Here is a 16669-nt window from a genome sequence, read left to right on the forward strand (position 1 = left end):
CCATTATTGGGCATTCTCAACCCCTGGCCGGACTTTAAAGGTATTAAGTAAGCTCCCAAGAATCTAAAATTCAGGCCTTTGTAGGCAAAGAATTTTTTTAAATCACTTAACTTACTTCTATATATTTTGGATCCAGAGCGGACTTTGTCCAAGATTTTTGATAAGGTGTCAGACTATGCAAATGTCTCTTGATTTAGTATTAAGTCAGAGGCCATGTATTTGGTACCCACGGTGAGGCCACATTGGGGTGAATCTTATCCTATTATATGGGCTATACCTGTCTTATTTAGGAATTGCACTACTACATCATATTAAGGACTTATATGATCTGAACAATACCCTTTTCACACAGAAAGTGAAATTACCGGGTGAAGAAGTTCTACCCGGTAATTTGCAGATAAACACGGATCCTTTTTATGTGTGAAGGGGTCAACCCGGGTTGAAATTCCAGAGACTTCGACTCAGGAATTTACCAGGGTTGGATACCCAGGAATTATGACCCAGGTTGACCCTTTCGCACAGACGAAATACCAGTGGTGATTAGCAAATTACTGGGTAGAAATTCTTAACCCGGTAATTTGCGTGTCTGTGTGAAAGGAGGGGTCTGGCTTAATGACCCGGCACTAAAATGCCAGGTGAAAACCGGGATTTTCAGACATTTCTGTCTATATTAGAACGCTTATTTGGGAGGTGGTGAGCGAACTGTTTTGGTGGCATCACCTTGATATATTATGTTTTGTAATATGTTATTACTCTGATGAATAAAAGAAATGATAAAAAAAAAAAAAAAAATTTAAAAAAAAACTTCACTACATGCTTTATTTCCACAAGATGGCAACAGGAAAATTATAAATCACGACGTTCAGATCTAATAATGAAAACGTGAATATGAATTTCAGAAAATGCCCCTTAGCTTTATTATTTTTTATGGTTTACAAAAGTAAAAAAATACAGTAATGTTATCTACATACAACAGTCAGCAAACTGTTACTATACCATACCTGAGGATATGTATACTAAGGGACTCATTTAAAAAATGCATTTCAATAAAGTAATATGAGCAGGCATCTGTTATGTCATATAATACAGCAGCAACTCTAATGACTGACATGCCATCAGCTGGAGAGGTAAATATGCAACCTGCCAGTCAGACGAAACAACAACAGCCACCTATGCTTAGGCTTATCATAAATTAACTTAAAAAAGTTATGGGGTGTCTTGTGATGCTGTCACTCATGACCAAACTATGCAAACCTGTCTAACTCCAGTGTGGCCATTTAGTCATCTGGTCAAACTACTACAATTAGCATGTGAGTGCATGAAACACCTATTGTACAACTAGGCCAAAAAATGTAGCAGCTCCACCGTATGTTACAGATGCTGATAGATATATATATATATATATATATATATATATATATATATACCCAACTCCATTTCACAGTAGAGGAGAACAGAATCAGCCACAATTAAGGGGTCATTCAGGTAACTACAGAAGTTAACAAGATACTTAAAGTATCGTTGGAACACACGTATCCATTGGCATCAAATGAAATGATTCCCAGAATACAGGTGCATTATTAGTCACATGGACTACCTGGCTCCTGGGATTTGGATATGAATAAGAAAGTTAAGCAGAGAGGGTGACGGGTATGACAAATTATAAAATATTGCAATATACATAGGAATAAGTGACGCTGAATGGGTTCATCTCTGTATGGGGAGTAGATGATTAAAATCTTCAGTGAAGGGATTGTACCCTTGCTGTCTTAAACAGCACAAGGCCCAGAACAGCTGGTCTTTTGGAGGAAACTCTTCCCACTTAACCCAATTCCAGCCTGCAAGATAAAAACAAACAATGTATGCACAGAAAGAACGGTCTCACTTATTCTAAATACATAGCTTCGAGTTGTTGACATAAAAATGTGAATAATTCTGTTTTATGCCTGTTACATATAACAGGTTTCTAATAAAAATATTGGTGCAGCCCATTGTGCAGATAAGCAATACTAAAAGGATGAATCACTTTTTCCAAAAAACATGTATGTACGAGATGTATGTATGCTTGATTAAAGCTGCACTAATACACAATAAGGAGATTTATGGTAAGGCTTACCATGGTTAAATCTCGTTCTGCGAGGTACACTGGATTCTACAGGGAATAACATCGGGGTGTAGAGTTGGATCTTGATCTGAGGCACCAACAGGCTAAAAGCTTTGACTGTTCCCAGGATGCACTGCACCGCTTCCTCTATAACCCCACCTCCGTACACAGGAGCTCAGTTTTGTTAACCAGTCCAATGCAGTAGCAGGTAAAGAGACGGTAGATGTTAGTCACATAGAACCACGTTCTCACGACAGGAGAAGGGACCAGCGGCTAATGCCATACGAACCCAAAGAAGCTAAGTGCGTCAGGGTGGGCGCCCTGTGGAATCCAGTGTACCTCGCAGAAAGAGATTTAACCATGGTAAGTCTTACCATAAATCTCCTTTTCTGCAGCAGGGTACACTGGGATTCTACAGGGAATAACATCGGGGATGTCCTAAAGCAGTTCCTCATGGGAGGGGACGCACAGTAGCGGGCACAAGAACCCGGTGTCCAAAGGAAGCATCCTGGAAGGCAGAAGTATCAAAGGCATAGAACCTGATGAACGTGTTCACAGAGGACCACGTAGCCGCCTTGCACAATTGTTCACTGGACGCGCCACGGCGGGCCGCCTAAGAAGGTCCAACAGACAGAGTAGAATGGGCCTTGATAGCAGCAGGAGCTGGGAGACCAGCCTGCACATACGCTTGTGCAATCACCATTCTAATCCAACTGGCCAAGGTTTGCTTGTTTGCAGGCCAGCCACGTTTGTGAAAACCAAACAGTACAAAGAGGGAATCTGGCCTCCTGATAGAGGCAGTCCTCTCCACATATATACGGAGAACCCGTACCACATCCAAAGACCGCTCTTATAAAAGACAAACCAGAAGAGATAAAGGCCGGAACCACAATCTCTTGGTTAAGGTGGAAAGATGACACCACCTTAGGCAAATAACCAGGGCGAGTTTGAAGAACTGCCTGGTCATGGTGAAATATCAGAAAGGGTGGATGAAAGGACAAGGCGCCTAGGTCCGACAACCTCCTAGCAGAGGCAATAGCCAAGAGAAACAGGACCTTAAGCGTAAGCCATTTCAGGTCAACAGACTCAAGAGGTTCAAATGGAGACTCTTGCAGGGCGTTAAGAACGACAGACAGCTCCCATGGAGCCACAGGAGACACATAGGGAGGTTGTATCCGCAAAACACCCTGAGTAAAGGTATGAATGTCAGGAATAGACACAATCTTCCCCTGAAACCACACTGACAAGAAATATGAACCTTGAGGGAGGCCAGACGAAGGCCTAAGTCTAGGCCTTGTTGCAGAAAAGCCAGAAGCCATGAAGTTCTGAACTTATAGACATCATAGTTCTTAGCAGCACACCGGGTGAAGTAAGAGTTCCAGAATACCTGTGCGTCTCCGCTGTAAGTACCCGGGAACCAGGCCGTGGGAGTATACAGCGCCGCAGTGGGGAGGTGATGGAGCCGCAGCACAGTATGTCCCCTGGACATAAAAAGTTCTGCGACCCATGAAGTATCTTCAATAAAGCTTTATTCTTCTTTTCTTCAGGGCTGCCTAACGCAGCCTACCCTGTTAGTGACCTGCTATGCAGGCACCAACTTTAAAACTGAGTTCTTGTGCCCAGAGGCGGGGTTATAGAGGAGGCGGTGCATCCTGGGAACAGTCAAAGCTTTTAGCCTGTTGGTGCCTTAAATCAAGATCCAACTCTACACCCCAATGTTATTCCCTGTGGAATCCCAGTGTACCTCACTGCAAAAATAATAGATTTTACTAAGGTGTCATTCCTCTTACACAGGGGGCTGCTACAAACAGACGTGTTTACCCTTGCTTCTCTGTTCTTATCACAGACTCAGACGAAAACCAAGGCAGTTGGGGCTTGTGGTTTACATACTGCTTTTCCTAACCATTAGTCAGTTCTCTTTTAATTAGTTAAAGATTTGATTTGGTCAGTTTATTTCCTATATGCATAATAACCTGAGTGGAGAACTGGGACTTCTAGGTTCTTCTAATAAGAAATCAAACCAGTTATTACTTTAGAACAAACATATGAATAATACTAGAAACCATGTTTTAATACAGCAAACAGTAATCACACAAATCAGAACAAAAATGTCTTTATTGTGGAAATAACAAATATAGTATAATTATGTTGCTGGCCAGGACAAAGTGGGGGATTACAGCAAACTGCAATTTTGGTGCGGGAGCCTCTTGGGAATGTTGCAAAATAAGCTGGCACATAGGGAAAGAATTAACCTGACTCCAGTAAGCACCAGGGAACCAGGACCTGTGATTACTATAGACTAATAACACGTAAAACCCACTGTAATCTATGAATTATTTCTAAAAATAGTTAAATGTGTAATTTGTTGTACAGGTTGAATCTCTCATATCTGAAAATCCAAAAATTAATATTTTTTGAGCTTGACCAAGAGAATGACACCTTTGCTTTATGATGGTCCAAAGTATACAAACTTTGTTTCATGCACATAATTATTAAAAATATATAATAAAATTACCTCCAGGCTATGTGTATCAGACGTATGTATGAAACGTATTAGGTGTATATGAAAACAAAAATGCATTCTGTGATTAGACTTGGGTCATTATTGTATGCAAATATTCCAAAATATGGAAGAATACAAAAATAGGATTTTAATTACCTACCGGTAAATCCTTTTCTCGTAGTCCATAAGGGATATTGGAGAATTAGTACGATGGGGTATACACGGGGTCCAAAGGAGCCGATGCACTTTAAAATTCTTCAACTGGGTATGCTGGCTCCTCCCCTCTATGCACCCTCCCACAGGCAGTTATAGGTAAAATAGTGCCCGAAGGAAAAAGGACATACTTGAGAGAAGGAACATAAAAATGGCCCTCATTCCGAGTTGATCGCTAGCTGCAGTTGTTCGCTGCGTAGCGATCATTTAAAAAAAGGCAAATCTGCGCATTTGTATGCATCGCAATGCGCACACGCGTGACGTACAGGTACAAAGAGCATTGTGGTTTTGCACAGGTTCTAGCGACGCTTTCAGTTGTACTGGCGTACGCAAGGAGATTGACAAGAAGTGGGAATTTCTGGGTGTCAACTGACCGTTTTCTGGGAGTGTTTGGAAAAACGCAGGCGTGGCCGGGCGTTTGCTGGGCGGGTATCGGACGTCATTACCGTGTCATTCGTCGCAGCAATCATCGCACATAATAAGTAACTACAGGGCTGGTCTTGTTTTGCACAAAATATGTATGCAGCCGCTCGGCTGCACAGGCGTTCACACTCCTGAAAAGCGAAAATACACTCCCCCGTGGGCGGCGACTATGCGTTTGCACGGCTGCTAAAAGTAGCTAGCGAGCTATCAACTCGGAATGAGGGCCAATGGGCCTAATTCAGAGTTGATCTTAGCAGCAAATTTGTTAGCAGTTGGGCAAAACCATGTGCACTGCAGGGGGGGGGCAGATATAACATGTGCAGAGAGAGTTAGATTTGGGTGGGGTGTGTTCAAACTGAAATCTAAATTGCAGTGTAAAAATAAAGCAGCCAGTATTTACCTTGCACAGAAACAAAATGACTCACCCAAATTTAATTCTCTCTGGAATTCTCTTACGTCCTAGAGGATGCTGGGGACTCCGTAAGGACCATGGGGATAGACGGGCTCCGCAGGAGACATGGGCACTTTAAGAAAGACTTTAGGTATGGGTGTGCACTGGCTTCTCCCTCTATGCCCCTCCTCCAGACCTCAGTTTGATACTGTGCCCAGAGGAGACTGGGTGCATTACAGGGAGCTCTCCTGAGCTTCCTGTCAGAAAGAATTTTAGTTAGGTTTTTTATTTTCAGGGAGCCTGCTGGCAACAGACTCCCTGCATCGAGGGACTGAGGAGAGAGAAACAGACCTACTTCTGTGAGTTTCAAGGCTCTGTTTCTTAGGCTACTGGACACCATTAGCTCCAGAGGGATTGGTACCAGGTCTCACCCTCGCCGTCCGTCCCAGAGCCGCGCCGTCGTTCTCCTCGCAGAGCTGGAAGATAGAAGCCGGGTGAGTATGAGAAGAAAAGAAGACTTCAGAGGCGGCAGAAGACTTCTTGATCTTCACTGAGGTAACGCACAGCAGTAAAGCTGTGCGCCATTGCTCCCATACACCTCACACACGGCAGTCACTGTAAGGGTGCAGGGCGTAGGGGGGGCACCCTGGGCAGCATGAAAACCTCTTTTTGGCAAAAAATACATATATATATATATATGCAGCTGTGTATATATATATATATATATATATATATATATATATATATATATATAAAAAGAGCCCCCGCCAGTTTTTCAATATATTTGAGCGGGACAGAAACCCGCCGCCGAGGGGGCGGGGCTTCTCCCTCAGCACTCACCAGCGCCATTTTCTCCACAGCACAGCGCTGAGAGGAAGCTCCCCGGACTCTCCCCCTGCTTATTCACGGTGAAAGAGGGTTTTAAAGGAGGGGGCACATAATTGGTGCATATACATATATATATATAGGCGCTACTGGGTAAACATTTTGTGTTTTTTCCTGGGTCATATAGCGCTGGGGTGTGTGCTGGCATACTCTCTCTCTGTCTCTCCAAAGGGCCTTGTGGGGGAACTGTCTCCAGATAAGAGGTTCCCTGAGCGTGTGGTGTGTCGACATGTCTGAGGTAGAAGGCTCGCCTAGGGAGGAGGGGGAGCGTATGAATGTGAGGTCTCCGTCGGCAGCGCCGACACCTGACTGGATGGATATGTGGAATGTTTTAAGTGCTAATGTAAATTTATTGCACAAAAGATTAGACAAAGCTGAAGCTAGGGAACAGCCAGGGAGTCAACCCATGTCTGTTCCTATGTCGCAGGGGCCTTCGGGGTCTCAAAAGCGCCCACTATCCCAAATAGGAGACACAGATACCGACACGGATTCTGACTCCAGTGTCGACTACGATGATGCAAAGTTACAGCCAAAAGTGTCGAAATGTATTAGATATACGATTATTGCAATAAAGGATATTTTGCATATCACAGAGGAACCCCCTGTCCCTGACACGAGGGTACACATGTATAAGGGAAAGAAACCTGAGGTAACTTTTCCCTCCTCACATGAGTTGAACGAGTTGTGTGAAAAAGCGTGGGACTCTCCAGACAAAAAACTGCAGATTCCCAAAAGGATTCTTATGGCGTATCCTTTCCCGCCAATCGACAGGATACGGTGGGAATCCTCCCCTAGGGTGGACAAAGCATTGACACGCTTATCAAAAAAGATAGCGCTGCCATCCCAAGATACGGCTACCCTCAAGGATCCTGCTGACCGCAAGCAGGAGGTTACCTTGAAGTCCATTTACACACATTCTGGTACATTGCTCAGACCGGCAATTGCGTCGGCCTGGGTTTGTAGCGCTGTGGCAGCATGGACAGATTTCTTATCAGCGGAAATTGAGACCCTAGATAAGGATACCATTTTATTGACCCTAGGGCATATAAAAGATGCTGTCTTATATATGAGAGATGCTCAAAGAGACATTAGTCTACTGGGTTCCAGAATAAACGCTATGTCGATTTCTGCTAGACGAGTCCTATGGACCCGGCAGTGGACAGGTGATGCCGACTCCAAGAGGCATATGGACGTTTTGCCTTACAAGGGTGAGGAATTGTTTGGGGAAGGTCTCTCGGACCTCGTCTCCACAGCTACGGCAGGTAAATCAAATTTTTTGCCTTATGTTCCCTCGCAGCCTAAGAAAGCGCCACATTATCAAATGCAGTCCTTTCGTTCAAATAAAAACAAAAAAGAGTGCGAGGATCGTCCTTTCTTGCCAGAGGTAAGGGCAGAGGAAAAAAGCTGCACAACACAGCTAGTTCCCAGGAGCAGAAGTCTTCCCCGGCCTCTACAAAATCCACCGCATGACGCTGGGGCTCCGCTGAGGGAGTCCGCCCCAGTGGGGGCACGTCTTCGACTTTTCAGCCACATCTGGGTTCACTCACGGGTGGATCCCTGGGCAATGGAGATTGTTTCTCAGGGATACAAGCTGGAATTCGAAGAGGTGCCTCCTCGCCGGTTTTTCAAATTGGCTCTGCCAGCCTCTCCCTCAGAAAGGGAGATAGTGTTAAATGCAATTCACAAATTGTGTCTTCAACAGGTGGTGGTCGATGTTCCCTTGCTTCAACGAGGGAAGGGATATTACTCAACCCTGTTTGTAGTCCCGAAACCGGACATTTTAAATTTAAAATCCCTGAACCTATACTTAAAACGGTTCAAATTCAAGATGGAATCGCTGAGAGCGGTCATCGCCAGTCTGGAAGGGGGGGGGATTTTATGGTATCTCTGGACATAAAGGATGCATACCTTCATGTTCCCATTTATCCACCTTACCAGGCGTATCTGAGATTTGCGGTACAGGATTGTCATTACCAATTTCAGACGTTGCCGTTTGGGCTTTCCACGGCCCCGAGGATTTTCACCAAGGTAATGGCGGAGATGATGGTGCTCCTGCGCAAGCAAGGTGTCACAATTATCCCGTACTTGGACGATCTCCTCATAAAAGCGAGATCGAGAGAGCAGTTGCTGAACAGCGTCTCACTGGCACTAAAGGTGTTACAGCAACACGGCTGGATTCTCAATATCCCGAAGTCACAGTTGGTTCCTACGACTCGTCTGACCTTCTTGGGCATGATTCTGGATACAGACCAGAAAAGGGTTTATCTTCCGATAGAAAAAGCTCAGGAAATCATGACTCTAGTCAAGAACCTATTGAAGCCAAAACAAGTGTCAGTACATCATTGCACTCAAGTCCTGGGAAAGATGGTGGCAGCATACGAAGCCATTCCCTTTGGCAGGTTCCATGCGAGGATTTTCCAATGGGACCTACTGGACAAGTGGTCCGGGTCACATCTACAAATTCATCAGTTGATCACCCTGTCCCCCAGAGCCAGGTTGTCTCTCCTGTGGTGGCTGCAGAGTGCTCACCTTCTAGAGGGCCGCAGGTTCGGCATTCAGGACTGGATCCTGGTGACCACGGACACGAGCCTCCGAGGGTGGGGAGCAGTCACACAGGGAAGAAATTTTCAAGGTCTGTGGTCAAGTCACGAGACTTGTCTTCACATCAACATCCTGGAACTGAGGGCTATGTACAACGCCCTACGTCAAGCGGAGACCTTACTTCGCAACCAACCAGTTCTGATCCAGTCAGACAACATTACCGCAGTGGCTCATGTAAACCACCAAAGCGGCACAAGGAGCAGAGGAGCAATGGCGGAAGCCACCAGGATTCTTCGCTGGGCGGAAAATAATGTAAGCGCACTGTCAGCGGTGTTCATTCCGGGAGTGGACAACTGGGAAGCAGACTTCCTCAGCAGACAGGACCTGCATCCAGGAGAGTGGGGACTTCATCAGGAAGTCTTCGCACAGATTGCAAGTCAATGGGGATTGCCCCAGATAGACATGATGGCGTCCCGCCTCAACAAAAAGCTACAGAGGTATTGCACCAGATCAAAAGACCCTCTGGCGGTAGCTGTAGACGTCCTAGTGACACCATGGGTGTTTCAGTCGGTCTATGTGTTTCCTCCCATACCCAAGGTGTTGAGAATAATAAGAAAAAGAGGAGTGAGAACAATTCTCATTGTTCCAGATTGGCCACGAAGGACCTGGTATCCGGATCTACTGGAAATGCTCACAGACGATCCGTGGCCTCTTCCTCTCAGGGAGGACCTGTTGCAACAGGGGCCCTGTCTGTTCCAAGACTTACCGCGGCTGCATTTGACGGCATGGCGGTTGAATGCAGGATCCTAGCGGAAAAAGGGATTCCGGATGAGGTCATTCCTACGCTGATAAAGGCCAGGAAAGACGTGACAGCTAAACATTATCACCATATATGGCGAAAATATGTTTCTTGGCGTGAGGGCAGGAATGCTCCTACGGAGGAATTCCATCTGGGCCGTCTCCTTCACTTCCTACAGACTGGAGTGAATTTGGGCCTAAAATTGGGCTCCATTAAGGTTCAGATTTCGGCCTTATCCATTTTCTTTCAAAAAGAATTGGCTTCTCTTCCTGAAATATAGACGTTTGTGAAGGGAGTGCTTCATATTCAGCCTCCCTTTATACCTCCGGTGGCGCCTTGGGACCTTAACGTGGTGTTGAGTTTCCTTAAGTCACACTGGTTTGGACCACTTCAAACAGTGGAGTTAAAACATCTCACTTGGAAGGTGGTCATGTTACTAGCCTTGGCTTTGGCTAGGCGAGTGTCGGAATTGGCGGCTTTGTCTCATAAAAGCCCCTATCTAGTTTTCCATATGGATAGAGCAGAATTGCGGACCCGTCCTCAGTTCTTGCCTGAGGTGGTGTCATCTTTTCATATGAACCAACCCATTGTGGTGCCTGTGGCTACGCGAGACTTGGAGGATTCCGAGTCCCTGGATGTAGTCAGGGCTTTGAAAATTTACGTGGCCAGAACGGCTCGTGTTAGGAAAACAAAGGCTCTGTTTATCCTTTATGCTGCCAACAAGCTTGGTGCTCCTGCGTCTAAGCAGACTATTGCTCGCTGGATCTGTAACACGATTCAGCAGGCGCATTCTACGGCTGGATTGCCGTTACCTAAATCGGTCAGGGCCCATTCCACCAGGAAGGTGGGTTCGTCTTGGGCGGCTGCCCGAGGGGTCTCGGCACTACAACTATGCCGAGCTGCTACTTGGTCGGGTTCAAACACCATTGCAAAGTTCTATAAGTTTGATACCCTGGCTGAGGAGGACCTCCTGTTTGCTCAATCGGTGCTGCAGAGTCATCCGCACTCTCCCGCCCCTTTGGGAGCTTTGGTATAATCCCCATGGTCCTTACGGAGTCCCCAGCATCCTCTAGGACGTAAGAGAAAATAAGATTTTAAACCTACCGGTAAATCTTTTTCTCGTAGTCCGTAGAGGATGCTGGGCGCCCGTCCCAAGTGCGGACTATTTTCTGCAAGTATATAGTTTTGCTTACATAAGGGTTATGTTATAGTTTTCATCGGTTTTGAACTGATGCTAAGTTGTTTTCATAATGTTAACTGGTCAGTATATACACAAGTTATACGGTGTGATTGGTGTGGCTGGTATGAATCTTGCCCTTGGTTAACAAAAATCGTTTCCTCGTACTGTCCGTCTCCTCTGGGCACAGTTTCTCTAACTGAGGTCTGGAGGAGGGGCATAGAGGGAGGAGCCAGTGCACACCCATACCTGAAGTCTTTCTTAAAATGCCCATGTCTCCTGCGGAGCCCGTCTATCCCCATGGTCCTTACGGAGTCCCCAGCATTCTCTACGGACTACGAGAAAAAGATTTACCGGTTTATCTGCCACACCTGCAGTGCACATGGTTTTGCCCAACTGCTAACGAATTTGCTGCTGCGATCAACTCTGAATTACCCCCAATGAGTAGTGAGATTTACATACCAGCACACCAATAACATAAAACGACCAGCAACGGATGGTAACAACAGCAAACAGTTGAACAGATAACCATATAAGAGACAACCTGCAGAAAAGTCAATGCACTGAGACGGGCGCTTAATATCCCTCATGGACTATGAGAAGGATTTACCAGTAGGTAATTAAAATCCTATTTTCTCTAGCATCCATAAGGGATAGTGGGGAATTAGTACGATGGGGATGTCCCAAAGCTTCCACAACGGGCGGGAATGTGCGGAGACATCTGCAGCACCGCCTGCCCAAACTGGGTATGCTCTTTGGCCAGGGTATCAAACCTGTAGAACTCCACAAAGATGTTCTTCCCGACCAGGTAGCAGCTCGGCATAGTTGCAAGGTCGAGACTCCACGGGCAGCTGCCCAGGAAGACCCCACTGATCTTGTAGAGTGGGCCTTCAGAGACTGTAGAACAGGTAAGGCTGCCGACACATAGGGGGTCATTCCGAGTTGATCGCTAGCTGCCGTTGTTCGCAGTGCAGCGATTAGGCTAAAAATATGCATTTCTGCGCATGTGTATGGACCACAATGCGCACGCGCGACGTACGGGTACAAAGGATTATGCACAGGTTCTAGCGACGTTTTCATTCGCACTGGCGGCCGCAAGAAGATTGACAGGAAAGGGACGTTTCTGGGTGTCAACTGACCGTTTTCAGGGAGTGCTTAGAAAAACGCAGGCGTGCCAGGGAAAACGCAGGCGTGGCTGGGCGAACGCTGGGCGAGTGTGTGACGTCAAAAGCCAACCCTCCAACATTAGAATCAACGCACACGAAGAGCAAGTTCAGGGCTGGTCTTGTTTTGCACAAAATGTTTTTGCAGGCGCTCTGCTGCACAGGCGTTCGCACTTCTGCAAAGCAAAAATACACTCCCCAGTGGGCGGCGACAATGCGTTTGCACAGCTGTTAAAAGCTGCTAGCGAGCGATCAACTCAGACTGACCACCATAAGCCTGTTGGATAGTAAGCCTAAGCCAACGAACAATGGACTGCTTAGAAGCAGGGCAACACTTTTTCTGCGCATCATATAGCACGAACAAGGAATCCGTCTTTCTGATCCGAGCAATCCTCTTGACATAGATCTTTAAGGCTCGCACAGCATTCAATGCCTCCGGAGGAGCAGAAGTGCCAGAACCTGACGGAACCACAATAGGTTGATTCTGTCCTCGTAAAAGACCAAGTAGGGACTTTTACATGATAGGGCCCCCAGTTCTGAAACACACCTAGCAGAAGCCAGGGCCAATGACATCACCATCTTCCACGTGAGGTACTTGTCTTCTACTGTCATCAGAGGTTCAAACCAGGAGAACTGTATAAATTCCAACACTACATTCAAATCCCAGGGTGCCGTGGGCGGCACAAAAGGAGGTATGTGAAGTACCCTTTGCAAGAAGGTCTGAACTTCTGGCAACACTGACAATTTCTTCTGGAAGAAAATTGAGAGAGCTGAAATCTGGACCTTAATGGAAGCCAGACGTAAGCCCTTATCCACACCAGCCTCCAGGAAACGCCCCAGGTGGAACTCCGCAGGCGGATACGGGCGTTCCTCGCACCAAGAGACATGTCTTCTACAGATATGATTGTGTTTTGACGTCACAGGTTTCCTGGCCTGAACCATGGTGGCAATAACCTCTTTGGAAAGGCCCTTGTGAGCTAGGATATTCCGCTCAACCTCCATGCCACCAAACAAAGTTACCGTAAGTCCGGGTAGACGAACCGTCCTTGTTGAAGAAGATCTCTTTTCAGTGGCAGAGGCCAAGGGTCTTCGACGGACATGTCCAGAAGATCCGCGTACCACGCCCTCCGAGGCCAATCCGGGGCAATCAGAATTGCCTTGACTCTGATTCCTGATTCGCTTTAGCACCCTTGGGAGCAACGGAATTGGAGGAAACAGGTAGACCAGCCGGTAAGGCGAAGGTGACGTCAGTGTATCTACTGCTCTCGCCTGAGGGACCCTGGTTCGTGAGCAATACCAACGAAGCTTATTGTTGAGCCGAGAAGCCATCATGTCTATTTGTGGGCAGCCCCACCGGTCGATGATCTGCTGAAACACCTGATGGTAGAGCCCCTACTCTCCCGGGTGGAGATCGTGACGACTCAGGAAGTCCGCTTCCCAGTTGTCTACTCCCGGAATGAAGATTGCGGACATTGCTCTTGCATTTCTTTCTGTCTAGAGTAGTATATTTGACACTTCTCGCATGCAGGCTCTGCTTTTTGTCCCTCCTTGTCGATTGATGTACGCCACTGCCGTGGCATTGTCTGACTGAACTTGGATCACATGATCCCTGAGTAGAGGAGAGGCCTGAATCAGAGCATTGTAGATCGCCCGACGTTCCAGAATGTTGATCGGAACCTTCCATACTGGATCGCCTGGTATGAGGCTACCATTTTCCCCAACTATCTTATGCAAAGATGGATGGCTATTTGAGTAGGACCATTTCCTGAAGTGTTCTCGCTTTGTCCTCTGGGAGGAACACTTTCTGGGCCACAGTATCCAGCAACATTCCCAGAAACAGGTTGCTGAGTCGGCTCCAGGTGGGACTTCTGTAAATTGAGGATCCACCCATGGTGTGACAGAAGTTGGATAGTGCGGTCTATATGGAGCAATAAAAGATCCCTGGATCTCAATTTTATCAAGAGATCGTCCAGGTAAGGGGCAATATTGACCCCCTGGAGCCGGAGTTGGAACATCATCTCCGCCATCACCTTCTTGAACACCCTCGGAGCTGTGGACAGACCGAAGGGTAGCGTCTGGAACTGGTAGTGATCGTTCAGCAGGGCAAACCTCAGGTAAGCCTGATGAGGTGGCCAAATCGGGATATGGAGATAGGCGTCCTTTGTATCCAGGTAGACCATGAACTACCGTTCTTCCAGGCCCGCAATCACTGCTCGCAAGGATTCCATCATGAACTTGAAAACCTTTAGGTAAGGGTTCAAGGATTTCAGATTCAAAATGGGCCTTAGCGAACTGTTCGGTTTTGGTACCATGAACAGGTTGGAGTAGTAACCCTTTCCCTGTTGTTACTGTGGCACTGGAACAATGGCTTGGGACCGAACCAATTTTAGGATGGCCTGTTGCAGCGTAGCACGTGTATCCTCCAAAGCTGGTAAGCTTGATTTGAAAAATCGTTGGGGAGGAGCGCCATTGAACTGCAGCTTGTAGCCCTGAGAAATGAGGTAGTTTACCCAGGTATCCTGGCAGGAGCCTTCCCAGATGCGGCTGAGGTGACGCAGCCGATCTCCCACCACGAGATCCCCTCAGGGTGGGTGGGCACCGTCATGCTGAGGCCTTAGTGGAAGCTGTACTGGTGCTCTCCTGAGAACCTGCGATTGCTGGTTTTCTTGTCTTACCTCTGGTGCCTCTAGCTGCATCTGAGGCACCTTTGGCCCTAGATCTAAACCTGCTAGACCGAAAGGACTGGGTAGACGGCCCTGTGTAGGAACGTCTAGCCGTCGGGACCCCAGAGGAGAGAAACGTCGAATTCCCCACAGTAACTTTAGAAATCCACATATCCAATTCCACCCAGAAGAGCCAAGCCCCTGAAAAAGGGAGAGAATCTACACTGTGCTTGGACTCTGCGTCCGCTATCCACGGACGCAACCACAAAGCCCTGCGCGCCGACACTGCCATAGCAGTGGTCCTAGCATTAATATTGCCTATCTCCTTGAGAGAGCAACACAGGACGCGTGCAGTGTCCTGAATGTGTATTAGGAGAGTCACCGTAGTGACCAGGGACATATCCCCTGAGAGGCCCTCCTGAATTTGAGTAGCCCACGTACAGAATGAATGGCATGAGTCAACCAGCAACCTGCTATGACCGGTCTTTGTGATACACTTGCTGCTGTGTAGATAGACTTCAGTGTAGTTTATTTTTCTATCCCAAGGGTCCTTCATGGTAAAGGAGCCCGGAGCTGGCAACAGCCGGGGGTTCTTCCCAGATTTTCCTGCCTTCAGGAGCAAATGGGAATGTGTGCAAAAACCATCTTGACACTTGGTATGTTTTATCTGGATTTTTCCAGGCTAACTTAAACAGGTCATCTAACTCTGCAGAATCAGGGAAAGTGACACTGAGTTTGTTCTGTGTTAAGAAAAACGACTGCTGTGCTGCAGCGTCCTCTGGAGGGAGTTTTAACACATCCTGTATAGCCAGAATGAGGGGTTCAATACCCTGTGTAGAAGGGGAATCCCCAGTAACAGGTTCCAATTCCTCCCCCTCCTCCTGTATTTCCTCATCAGAGTTTGAGAGTAAAGCAGGTAACCCATTCTTTTGTGGTCCTGACCTAGAGAGGGGGCCTGTGGAACATCTGCCCTTGCAGCTAGGTCTGCAACAGCCTGCTGCAGTTGCTGAGTTTTCTGAGTATTAGCAGTGAGCTGAGATGACATATCTGAAATCATGGATTTTATGGCACCTCCTGACCCTCCCCCCCCAGCCCCCTCACTGAGTTGTGAGGACTGGCTGCATTGTTCACATGATATGGAACCAGATGTAGAGGGAGAGAATCTGGTGTGACATACACTGCATAATTGGTGTTTTACCACATTCACAGTAAACAACACTTATATACACATACACACACAGACAAGTAATACAATAGCAAGCCTGCCCTTACTGTATGTAAGAGGGAGACAGCGAGAAGGGAACAGCACACCCAAGCTTAACAGCCCCAGCGAGGCTGCAAGCTGTTATATCACAGTGTAACACTGGAGTATTAGTCCTTTTCAAGACACAGATTGTGTACAATAGCGGCTCTCCCCTTTTGCTACACCCCTGTACCAGTTTTCCTGTGTATTCTGAGTGTCTGGAGGAGCTGTGTGTGCCTGCTGCTGCAGCTGTAAGCAGAGGAAGGTGCCAAAATGCCGATGGTCCAGCTCTGAGGAAGCCCCGCCCCCTGTAATGTCGCCAGAGCTTCAGTGATATTTATACTGGCAAAGTCTCCATATAAGTGTAAAACATCACAGCAAGTGTTAGATTTCACTACCGCTTCCAGTGTACACAGGGGGCTATAGTGGGTCTACCCACAGGAGGGTCCCATATGCCGCCCCTGCGTCTTTGCTGCACCAAGAACCGGGGGGACCCAACTAGCGGGGCACCCGGTTTGTACTCACCACTGTCGTCACCTTCAGGCTACTGTTAGGGGTTTGCGG

At 47.1% G+C, this 16669-nt stretch overlaps 1 protein-coding gene across 3 annotated transcripts in view; it reads right to left on the reverse strand.

Annotated features, from left to right (window-relative positions):
- Nucleotides 1-889: 889 nt before the first annotated feature.
- The window catches only part of NUDT15 (nudix hydrolase 15), a 32700-nt gene continuing 16920 nt past the window's right edge, over nucleotides 890-16669 (reverse strand). For all 3 annotated transcript variants that reach the window (XM_063952798.1, XM_063952797.1, XM_063952799.1), the window contains exon 4: nucleotides 890-1838. In XM_063952798.1, the coding sequence (XP_063808868.1) occupies nucleotides 1708-1838 (131 nt within the window). In that variant the 3' untranslated portion in view covers nucleotides 890-1707. The remainder of the gene's footprint in view (nucleotides 1839-16669) is intronic.

Source organism: Pseudophryne corroboree, chromosome 2 (assembly GCF_028390025.1).
Source record: "Pseudophryne corroboree isolate aPseCor3 chromosome 2, aPseCor3.hap2, whole genome shotgun sequence".
Lineage (NCBI taxonomy): Eukaryota > Metazoa > Chordata > Amphibia > Anura > Myobatrachidae > Pseudophryne > Pseudophryne corroboree.